Source organism: Oratosquilla oratoria, chromosome 28 (assembly GCF_046742065.1).
Source record: "Oratosquilla oratoria isolate Oo_2021 chromosome 28, ASM4674206v1, whole genome shotgun sequence".
NCBI lineage: Eukaryota > Metazoa > Arthropoda > Malacostraca > Stomatopoda > Squillidae > Oratosquilla > Oratosquilla oratoria.
The window spans coordinates 27,533,590-27,546,089 of NC_134804.1; the positions used below are offsets into that span (position 1 = coordinate 27,533,590).

A 12,500-nucleotide genomic window follows, 5' to 3' on the forward strand; every position below is an offset into this window, starting at 1 on the left:
GAGGGTATTCGTAAATGTGTTCGTGACATTCATAAACCACTGACTACACGTGGGTTGTCAAGGCAAGGTGCCAAGACAGGGGAAAGCGAGACGGAACTCCTCCTGTCCGCGACAGAGACGCTGCCTCGGGAATGATTAGAAAAGCTTTGTGGCAGTCAGCCCGTGTGAACGGTGGTGACGTCCTCAGTTGTTGTCGTCGTCGTTCTCTAGACTGTCTGACCGAGCATTCCCGTCTTCCTGAGGACCGCTATGGCTGATACGGGGTTTTCCCACAAATCCCTTATATAGAATGTATATTGTGTTGTTGGCGTGCATGATTATGTACAATGAAGTTTTCCAAACTGTGTTTTATGGTATGGGATGAAATGTTACATGATGGACAGTTGTCTGGGATGCGGTCATCCAGGGCTGGATGATGGCCGCGCCGCAGTCTGGCCAAGTGGACTCTGTCCTCTCGGGGGGTTGGGGGAGGATTCGGATAGATGGATATCAGGGGGTCTGACATGGAGCAATGTGTTAGTTTTCCCCTAGTTTTTGCTTGAGATGGCGAAAGAAGAGTTACCTTTTCATCTGATCATAGTATACATAACCTCATCCAGTTCATTCAAACCCTTTCACCTATGCTGTGTTCAAGCTAACTTTATAATAACTCCAACTACATAAATGGATATGTGTTGATAAGTATTTTTGACAAATGATTTGGATGATGGAGAACATAAACACAGGATAAGGCACGGAACCCTAAACACTCTAACGTTTCGTTCGCGTAGAACTTCTACAGAGATTCTTCAGAACTCTGAAGAAGTTCTACGCGAACGAAACGTTAGAGTATTTAGGGTTCCGTGCCTTCTCCTGTGTTTATGTTCTCCATCATCCAAATCAAATGGATCTGTATTTATATGTTTTTTTATTTTTTTATTTTCCGGACACGAGCAGCAAGTGGCTCCTACAAAGAGCGACCAATCCTGTCTCACATATCTGATGATATACTAACGCTTCCGGGGAAAGACGTCACACTCACCTGCCGGGGCTACTTCGGGAGTTCTTCCGGGTTCGGAGCCACGATCTTCTGGAAGAGGGACTTCGATAACGGCTCCTTCATCTTCATCTCTGACATGGCTAACGCGAAAGAAAACAAGACAAATGAGAAGTAAGGAGATGTGGTATCGCATAGAAACATAGAACCGCGTGTGGAAATATATGTATGCAAGTGCTCACACACGCACACACACACACACACACACACACACACACACACACACACACACACACACACACACACACACACACACACACACACACACACACGTCCATAGAAGTGCCGGAGCCGGTAGGCCATTCAGCGTATATCATATACAAATAAATAAATTAATAAATCAAATAAAACAGTAAAAGCACTCACTCACAAAAACACATCAAAACAAGATACACACACAAGCAATCATATATATAATTCTAAATTTCATAGAACAAATTGATGTCTTTTAAAAACTTTAAAACATATCTATCATATACAAATAAATAAATTAATAAATCAAATAAAACAGTAAAAGCAATAAGCACTCACTCACAAAAACACATCAAAACAAGATACACACACAAGCAATCATACATATAATTCTAAATTTCATAGAACAAATTGATGTCTTTTAAAAACTTTAAAACATATCTATCATATACAAATAAATAAATTAATAAATCAAACAAAACAGTAAAAGCAATAAGCACTCACACAAAGACACATCAAAACAAGATACACACACAAGCAATCATACATATAATTCTAAATTTCATAGAACAAATTGATGTCTTTTAAAAACTTTAAGACATTCTCCACATGAGCACCATAGAAGAATCGAGAGACATTATCCTACTCGAATTAAAATTATTCGCAGAAGCGCATTAGTTTTCTTCTCGTTGGTCTCAAGTATCTTATGTCCTTAGAATACTCCTCTTCCTTCTACAGAAACGGTATGTTTGTGTCCAGACTGCACCTGACTGAGTTGAAGATGAGCGACTACGGCCGATATGTGTGTGTCTTGAAGAATCGGTATGGCAATAGTGACAACAACGTCACCATCATATATGGACGTGAGCAACATCGAGTCTTTCTTAGCTAGAATGTTACCACATATTAGTATACTAACACGACGCTGTGTACTGTTTGCTGTTGTCTTTTGTATGCTGTTGGAAATAGAACGTAATTAATCTCTTTCACAGCACCAAGATCTCTCCCTCACTAAGACGTTTGTATTTAATGACATTTCCTCCCTGACCCCCAACCAAGATCCTTAGGCTGAGACTCTCTTCCCGCCAAAAATTTCTTCTCATGCTGAGAAGCTTCTTCCATCAAGAAATTTTCTTCTTCAAGAAATTCTCCTTTCCAAGACTCTCCCTCCATTAACATTCTCCCTCCTCCATGAACATCCGCCCTTCTTCTCCATCGACATTATCCCTTTTCTCCCTTTGATTAACATTCTCCCTCCTCCTTCATAAAAATCCTCCCTTGTTCTTCATCGACATTCTCCCTATTTTTCCTCTCCATCGACATTCTCCCTTCTTCTCCTTCATCAACCTCCTCTCTTCGGTCCCCTTGATCAGCGTTCTCTCCTTTTCCCCCGTCCATCGACATTCTCTTCACCATCAACATTCTCCCTTCTCCTACCTCACAGTTCCCCACCACGAGCATATGGCGGTGACTTTCCGTGCGTGGCTTCTGGTCGTCGTCTTCGTGTTTATGTTCCTCGTGACGATACTTTGCGTCTGGTGTCGCTGCCGCACCGTTCTTCTGCTCTACTACAAGGAAAACTTCGCTCCTCCTCCCCCCAAAGGTATGTCGAGAACTCTTCTTCTTTTTTGTTTTCTTGTTATCTTTTTGGTTTTTGACTTTTGTTTTCCGTTGTGTCACAAACCCCCCACCATCACCTGCATCACTTCCTCTTCACAAATATATCATGCTCATTTCCCCCTCCTCTTCCTCCTCATTCTCCTGCTCCTCTTGTTCTCTTTGTCTTCTTCGTAGTCTCCCTCCTCCATTTCGTCCTCTTCCACCTCCTGTTCTCCCCTCTCTTCTTCATCCTCCATCTCCTTTTTCTTTTCTTCTGCTCTCCTTTTTATATATCTTTTAGTCTGCCCCCTCCTCTTTTTTCTTCCTTCTGTCTTCTATCCTCCTCTTCCTCTTCCTGTTCTCTTCCCACCTCTTCCTCCCTATCCATCTTCTTCTCTTCCTCCTCCTTTTCCTTCTCCTCACTCTTTCCTTATGTGCTGCCAGCTCACCGTTTCTCTCCGGTTCGAACAGGGGACTACAAATGGGACGTGATGGTCGTGCATTCGGAAGACTCCGCTTCTTGGGTGTGGAACTTCCTGGTGCCGCGCCTCGAGGACAACCACGGATACTCCTGCTTCCTCCCCGAGCGTGACCTTTGCGGGGGACAGAGTGAGTCCACTCATCATACTAAGGCTGGGAGGGGATGATAAAAGGCGGGCGTGACTCTGAAACTTGTGTGAGGGGCCCACAGGACATGAGGATTTGTGTGGCTTGAGTGTACAAGAAGGATAAAGATGAATGGTGGTGAATTACTGTGTGTGCGTGAGCGCGTGCGCACGGGTGCCTCTGTATGCCCGACTGTGTGTGTTTGTGTGTACGTGTGTGTGTGTGTGCGTGTATGTGTAAGCGTGTGTGTACGTGTGTGTGTGTGTGTGTGTGTGTGTATGTATAAGCGTGTGTGTACGTGTGTGTGTGTGTGTGTGTGTATGTGTGTGTATGTGTGACTGTGTGTATGTGTGTGTATATGTCAATGTGTGTATGTGTGTGCGCGTGTATGTATGAGTGCGCGTGCGTGTGTGTGTGTGTGTGTGTGTGTGTGTGTGTGTGTGTGTGTGTGTGTGTGTGTGTGTGTGTGTGTGTGCGCGCGCACGGGTGCATCTAGGTGCATAAGTAGTTCTAGATTATGGATGTTAACTCTCCAGATATGATGTTAAGGGGTAAGAGGAAAGCCTGTTGGCATTTTGGCCCTTGGAGTTGTGATATTTGCAGTTCAGGGACATATTTCACATTTCTTAATAGACCCAAAAATCAAGGCTGGATTATCTTCTGAAGGATAGTGCTGGGTGTGTAAAATCATTATAACTGTTCAGTATAATCGAATCCTACAAGATCTAGTTAATGCTGCCACCCTGCATAGTTTGCAATGCTGTAGAGTCCATATCCATTCATGTATTTCATGCTTGCATTTTGCCAATGATTAATGCATACTACACTGATGACCTTCTGACAAGAAAAGAAATAAACATTTGAATGTACTAAGATTAGTTAAGGCCCCGTCCATCTTAAATATCCATCTACTTCAGTTTTGTTGAGGTGGGGTACGGGGAAGGGCTGATTATTTTCAATTACTAATTAAAAAAACAAAAACAAATATTTTTAGCTTATGCTTGTATGTGGATGTTCGCATAATTTAGAGTAAATCATTTCTATTGATGGTATGTGTGTACAAATTAATGGATAGCCAAAGCAAGCAGTTATCTATATATCACTTTTGACAGTGATCATTGAAATTACTACCAACAATGACGAGCCACTGTATACGTATATTTCAATATAATTTCATTTCGGCTCCCAGTTAGAGATCAGTCGGATTTTTTTTTTCTCTGTCTTAGAATGTCTGGTCCGTATTATCGTAAATGCAGTGATCTTATGTGAGGTTCCAGTGGATGTATCATTCCATTTAATAATTTGATGCAACGAAGAACGCTACACTAGGCCTTCTAGGCCCGGAGGAATCAAACATTTTATGAACAAAAAGAAAAATCACAAAAACAAAGTTGGAAATGAAGCGCCGTTGCCACAGAAGATGCATTAAGACTTCTTCGGCCTTTGGTGTGTGGATGGATCTTCCAGCTGAGCAAAGCCTTCTGGAGTCTCCTTTTCTGGAGAAGTGGCTCTTTCTTCGAACTGAATAAAAGCTTCTGGATTCCTCTTCGAACTGAATAAAAGCTTCTGGATTCCTCTTCGAACTGAATAAAAGATTTTGGCTCCTTCTTCGAACTGAATAAAAGATTCTGGCTCCTTCGAACTGAATAAAAGATTCTGGCTCCTTCTTCGAACTGAATAAAAGATTCTGGCTCCTTCTTCGAACTGAATAAAAGATTCTGGCTCCTTCTTCGAACTGAATAAAAGATTCTGGATCCTTCTGCGAAGTGAATCAAAGATTCTGGCTCTTTCTTCGAAATGAATAAAATATTCTGGCCAAAGCCGGCGTCAAGTATTTACCCTTAAGAGGCGTGAATGTTTTTTTTCAACTGGATAAAATAGTTTGATTTTAGCCGATAGAAAATCCCCATAAAACAACGATGAGATGCTTCTTCTAGTTAGACAAAAATAATCGGTTAAAAATCATCACAATAAAGATCCTAAAAGTGGCGACAACACACCTATACAAATCCAAAACAACTATTCAGAAAATGCAAAACACGAATGAAAGGTGGACTGAACTCTGGTATTGTGCTCAAGGTCTGCATAGGAATGCCTAGCCTCTAGAATCCAGCCTGATTTCTTGAAGAAAAAACAAGACAAAACCCGAAAGCAACGTTTATTAAACTCAGGCACGCGCCCTCAGAGGCATCACACGGGATGCCTCCACAGGAAACCCAACTCTTTCACTCTGGTCCCATCCGGTATGACACATCTTGAGAAGCTTCCGATCTCACTCGTAACATAATGTCTAGAACTAAAGACAGACATTATATCGGGGATTACTTGGACAAAGGAAAAGACTCGCCATCTACCAGGAGCTCGATGTCTGTAAGCCCACTGCTGAAGGCCCCTTTAACCTCCAGGTGAAATCTTTTGCACTAAATAGTCCAATAAAGTTCTCAGTAACAAACTGAGGACACACTTTCGTCCTTCTAGCTTTACTCCCCATTAAAAAAAAATGCAAAAGGTAGAATGAGACAGGAGAAACGCAGCTTTTAGTCGAATCGATTTTTTGTTCTAAGATCCATTAGAACCTGCGACCACCAATCTTGACAAAATACCATTCACAGGCGCGGTGGTCACTATACTGTGTGTGTATATATATATATATATATATATATATATATATATATATATATATATATGTATATATATAAAATGTTCACGAAAGTTCATAGTAAAAAATTATACAGTAATCGATCGAGTCTTGTAAAAGTTGAAGAGTATGATTATTTCGGGCAGATGCTGAATTATCAGATATCATGACGATGAAATAAAAAGGCGCTTTATTATTAGTTGGAAAGTATTTGGTGAATTTAAGATCGTGAGAGGCTAACTCTAACTATATTTTAAACGAAAAAAAATCACACCTAAGCAGTGGGAATTAAGGAACCCTTGGTAGGGCAGAGCTCTGTCAGTTGCGGTAAGCCGCTGTTTTTTTTTTTTATCTTTTTTATTTATTTATTTATTCTTATTTTTTATTTTGTTTGCCGGTGTCGGGTCGCGTCCCCGCCTGGCCAGGGCTGTCGGGAACCAACGCCTGGTGGTGGGGTTTGGGTGTAAACATTTACTTGCATGACAGTAGGGGTCGGCGACGACCTTCCTCGCATGCAACGTGTGACAGATTCCGATCCTTTTGCCCCTTTGCAGTACAGTGGTAAGGGACAGGCTTCGCATTTCCCTTAGGCCGAGTTCGATTCTCAGCCGTAACAGCCAGACGAGTTACTAGCACAATATCAATGTACTCTAGTGATTTATACCATATAGTTTCTACATTTGCCTTTGTTCCATCTAACCTTTTTTTTTTCTTCTTTTTCTTTATCTTATATCGACAGTGGTAGCCGAAACAGTGGCGGAGATAGTGGGACAGTGCGGTCGCGTGGTTCTGGTGGTGACTAAAGGACTATTGGAGAGTCCCACGGCGGTATGGGCCCTCCACCAATCTGTCCACGCCGTTCTCACAACGAAGGCCAAGATGATTGCTGTCATCATTGAGGTGAGGCTCGTCAGCTCTTAAGTATTGCTTTTTTTTTACTTGCTTACTTATATATGATTAATTTTCTATCATATATTTCTATCTTTCTTATTGATCTCATATTCATTCATTCATTTATCTTGTCTCTTTTTCCTCTTGAATGACATGTATGAAATAAAGTACCCAAGGGAGAATGTACATAAGGTCGAGAATGATTTCCCCGTCAGCATGACCATGTTTTATATAATAATAATAATAATAATAATAATAATAATAATAATAATAATAATAATAATAATAATAATAATAATAATAATAATAATAATAATAATAATAATAATAATATCATTATTATTACTCGAATTGGTTTGACCCTGTTACAATCGGTAGTTTCATCGTTTACTACATGGTTACTAAATGTACTTCATTTGTTAACCACTCTGGAAACAAATTTTTGCCTATTTCCTCCTTAAATCTAAATTTGTCCAATTCAAATCCATTACTCTGAATTTTGTCCAGTTGTTTTTATATGATGACCTTGTCTGCACCACCCGTTAAAGCCCTTAACCCATTTGAATACCTCTATATGATCACCCCGCACTCTACGTCTTTCCAGAGAGTGTAAGCTAAGGTGTCTAAGCCTGTCTATGTAAAATAAATTTCTGAGCCCATATATCATTTTGGTCATTCTCCCCTGTACTGATTCTAGTGAATTTATATCCATTATATAGGACGAAAACCAAAACTGTACCGCATAGTCAGGAATGGGTCTAACTAACACCAGATATAGTTGGATACAATATATCTGGACCATAGATCGATCATATGAGCTCTGAGCTCTCTTCCGGGAGGGAAATAGATGGCGATCACGAATCCAACACGTGATCTAAGACCATGGTGAATCACACACATACACACACACACACACACACACACACACACACACACACACAGACACATACACACAAACACACACACACACGCACGCACATACACGCACACACATCTTTTTCTCTCTTTTCCCTTAACTTTGTACATATACAAGACCCCCAACGATACAACTGAATTTATTTTTCCGTTGTAGGATATAACGAAGGTGAAGAGCCCGGACACTAGCGGCCTGGTGACGATGCTGAAGGTGGTACGGAAGATCCACTGGCCGGGCCCTTGGACCCCCGAAACAGACGACAACGACGTGGATGAGGAGGTTTTCGAAGAAGACGACATGGTGGGCAAAGAAGAACCAAAAGGAAAAAAGGAAAAAAAGAAGAATAAGAAGAAGAAGAAGAGGAACGACAAGAAAACGAAGAATAACAACAACAGCAACCAGAAAGTGTCGAACATGGTCTCAGGGCACAACAAGAACCTTGAGGCCCTGGACGAGCTCGACAAGGTTGAGAACGGGAAGCCACTTCGTCCGACGAGACTCTACATCGATCTTCACGAACAAGCTTCCACTTCCGAACCAGGATCTCCAGATTCTCAAGCACCTTTCATTATGCCTAGTGTCAGTTATGAAAGTAGGGATAAGGTTAGTATAGTTTCAGAATCGTGTATTTTCTAATGACGCATACTGGAAGGCTGGAAGAATTAATCAGGCACAGGAACGGGGGGTGGAGTGGAGGAGATAGTAAGAGATATCCTGAGATCACCTTGAAAAAGATAAAGAAGTCAGCAAGAGGAATGCATTCGGCAGTCGTTGTAGTGACTGTAATGTATGAGAATAAGGCCTGAATGATAAGCACAACGAGAAAAGCTGTATGAGGAAATAGAAACGAGATACTATGGGGGTATACACGGAATAACGAAGTATGACAACATAGAAAGCCGATGATGTCCGTGAATGGTCTGGGCATACAGATGTAATTGAAAGAACTCTAAAACAGGTAAACCTGAGATGGTCTGCTCATGTTATGAGAATGGATGAATGGATGGGAGTAGAAACCCTCGGAGGAGTAGAAGCAAAGAATAGACCAAAGGGAATAGACAGATGTGATAAACACGCAAGGAGTCAGTCACAATGTAGAGAAAAAGCGAGTTAATGATAGATTCAGGTGGAGAAAATGCACAGACTGAGGTAAGGTCTTGCTCCGTGTGTGGTGTGCAGTAGGGACGCAATTGCAGTAATTGTTGGGGAAGAATCGAGGCACAATTTTCATATGATTTAAGTAGAAAGACGTGAAAGGGACGAGCGTAGTTAACGTCTTTGCCTCCCAGGCATCTCCACCTCGTTTTGCGAGCAACAGAGCACAAGTTAGGGAATTTAAAGGGGGGTTGCAAAGTGGATATAACAAAGTGCGCGCGCGCACACACACACACACACACACACACACACACACACACACACACACACACACACTCACACACACATACACTCACACACACACACTCATACACACGCACACACACACACACACACACACACACACACACACACACACACACACACACACACACACACACACAAATATATACTCCAATTCCCGTGGGCAGGGCGTTGGGTGTGTGTGTGTGTGTGTGTGTGTGTGTGTGTGTGTGTGTGTGTGTGTGTGTGTGTGTGTGTGTGTGTGTGTGTGTGTGTGCGTAAGTTCACAGCATTACCCATAGACTAGGTATATATGAGCTCTGAGCTCTCATCTGGGAGGGAAATAGCTGTCGTTCACGAGTCCAACACTTAATAAAAACATGGTGAATCACACACACACACACACACACACACACACACACACACACACACACACACACACACACACACACACACACACACACACACACACACACGCGCGCACACCCACCCACACACACACACACTCACACATACACACACACACGCACACACACACACACACACACACACACACACACACACACACACACACACACACACACACACACACACACACACACACACACACACACACACACACACACACACACACACACACACACACACACACACACACACACACACTGGAGTAATGGTTAGTATTGACGGCTTCCATCATTGCTCATGGCTTGAAGGCTTTACAATAATGCAAGCCGTTCTTGTCTCCCTTAAGCAAGTGTGTGTTTGCATGCGTGTGTGTGTATATATGTGTGTGTTTGTGTTTATGTGTATGTTTGTGTGTGTGTGTTTATGCTTTATGTAACGTCACATTACCCATAGATCTGACTATATGAACTCTGAGCTCTCAACCGGGAGGGTAATAACTGTCGACCACGAGTCCAGCACGTGATCCAAGACCGTGGTGGATCACAAACTTGTACATTCATGCTTATATTTACTTTTGTTTTCCTTCTTCAGGTTGGCTGCTGGGAACTGGTGAAGACGGGCTATGCTTTAGATCCCATTGAGCTCTTCTGGCAGAAACTTCGACTCTACCTCTTGAGACCTATGCGAGCTCGCAACGTCCAACACGGACCCTAGAAGGTGTTCGAAAATCGGCACGTGATTTTCGTTCCTGCCATATACCAAGATGTGGACAAGCTTTAGGTTTCTTGCACGGGCAAGGATGACTGGGCAAAAGGACCGAGGTTTTCGCTTGCTGCTTGCGTTTCGACAAGAGTCCTGTGCCTGTGACTTCGAGTCCTCAAACGGGACAGACGAGCTCGGTATCCGGTAAAAGCTTGATCATTCCACGATGATAGAAAATATTTGTATAGTCTCAGGAAGTGTCTTATACATTTGGCGGGACAGATGAGGATTTTGCTTTTCACGTTTGAAAGAGCGAGATCCCCCCCCGCCCCCCTCAGAGTAGATTTTCCTCTCCCGGGTCAGACCAGAAGGGTCTGAAGTCAAGTGTTCTGCAAATCCAGCTTTCTAGATGGATACATTTTAGTTGTATGACGACGTTTGGAGAATAATGTACATACGATTGAGAAAGTCGTGTTCGTCATTTATGACAAAAGATGAGAAAGAGTAGGTGAGAGAACAGATGGAACATTAAAATAATTAATGCAAAAGTGTTTGTTTTGGCGTACTATGGATTTTACAGGATTAAGGACAAAATGAAACAGTTTATGAATTTCAGGAATTTGAAGGATAAGGCATCGTTAGTGGACCTCACTCCATCCTTCAATAACGCGAGTGTGCTTTTTTTTTATAGAAAAGGCCTGTGAAATGTACGTCTCTATCCCATCTTTTTGATATATTTTTCCATTAATGAGATATCTCGAGTACGGAAGTGCCGGAAAACGAGTCTAAGCGTGCTCAAGATGAGAGTCCAATGAATTGAAGGACTAAAGTATTCTTAAGGACAATTGTATCTAAGCCATGATCTATATTAATGCATCTCAAGTTGCTGAGTACTGTATATATTTCCTTATGCAATAGCTCTCTTATAATGAAATCTCATTTCTATAAACTAAATTGTACTAATGCAAGGCCAATTAGTGATGTCCTTGCATGATTTCATGCTCTGGTTTACGCACGAGTACGTCATGAGATAACTGCAATTATGTCTCTGCGATCGGAAGCAACAAGTTTAAGCAAATTATGTAAAAATGTCAAAAGTCATCGAGTGTAAGTTTTACCTACGACTCGAGTGCAAAGTGTCACATTGCAAAGAAAGAAAATGAAAATAAGATAGAATAGAAGAAAATAGGGTAAGAAATAAAAGAAAAAAGAAGAAAAAAAAAACTCCTAAAAGTTATATGACTGGTAATTTGGGCTTGCAATGTGCAATATAAGAATAATCAAGAAACACTGGCGGAAAAAATATGGACAAGATGAATTCGAGCAGTGCTAAATAGATGAGGACGATTTGGGATGAAAATGGACTTCGAGCGACCTATGTGTATTGACCTCATAGACTCGTTTCATACGCATCGGCTTTACACCGTGCGCCGTCCACGACACGACGTTATTCTCTCAAATAACCACGGATGTCTATGGATGCTTTCACACGGGGTCATGAGTTGTGAAAGCGTGCAAGGACACCCTTGGTTATTTGACGTGGACGGTGCACGGCGAAAAGTCGATGCGTGTGATTCGAGCTTTAAGGTCAACAGTAGGTCTCTGCCCTTAGGTTTGTGTTCTGCAACACCTGTATACAGGTGTGAACATTAAGAGCACTGTGCTGTGTGAGTCCTATCGACGGTTGTGTGTGTTACTAGTCCTACTTGCAGTTGTATGCATTGATAATTGTGAGTGCGTTATCCCTTCAATTAGGGAAACCCCTTAAACAGGTTCATTATTTGGCTTTAACCAGGAACCAGATAAACGATGTCCCTGCACTTAAGGAGTTAGGCTTTGGGTTTAGATGAAGACAAATCATGTTACATATCAATTATTTTTACTTTTATATAGATATACATAAATGTTATGATATTTTTGTCTACTGTCTCCCATTTTGGGACATTCGACTTCCACACATGGAGAAAGAAATCTGTTTGGAATAAATGAAAGTTTGATTTTGTTTTGTTTTTTTGTTTTGTTTTTCTGTGAAGAGTCGATCAGTAATGAACTCTTCAGTCCTTTACTCCCGCTGCCATTGGAGGAAAGATCAAACATATGTAAAGGATGGCAAAGGTGGTAATCTTCATAACTGC

At 41.7% G+C, this 12,500-nt stretch overlaps 1 protein-coding gene across 2 annotated transcripts in view; it reads left to right on the forward strand.

The window, feature by feature from the left end:
• LOC143040272 (interleukin-1 receptor accessory protein-like 1-B) overlaps positions 1–12,363 on the forward strand; it is a 20,853-nt gene extending 8,490 nt beyond the window's left edge. For both annotated transcript variants that reach the window (XM_076211075.1, XM_076211077.1), the window contains exons 6-12: positions 937–1,150; positions 1,967–2,091; positions 2,673–2,831; positions 3,299–3,436; positions 6,811–6,971; positions 8,035–8,481; positions 10,255–12,363. In XM_076211075.1, the coding sequence (XP_076067190.1) occupies positions 937–1,150; positions 1,967–2,091; positions 2,673–2,831; positions 3,299–3,436; positions 6,811–6,971; positions 8,035–8,481; positions 10,255–10,377 (1,367 nt within the window). In that variant the 3' untranslated portion in view covers positions 10,378–12,363. The remainder of the gene's footprint in view (positions 1–936; positions 1,151–1,966; positions 2,092–2,672; positions 2,832–3,298; positions 3,437–6,810; positions 6,972–8,034; positions 8,482–10,254) is intronic.
• The last annotated feature ends 137 nt before the right edge of the window (positions 12,364–12,500 follow it).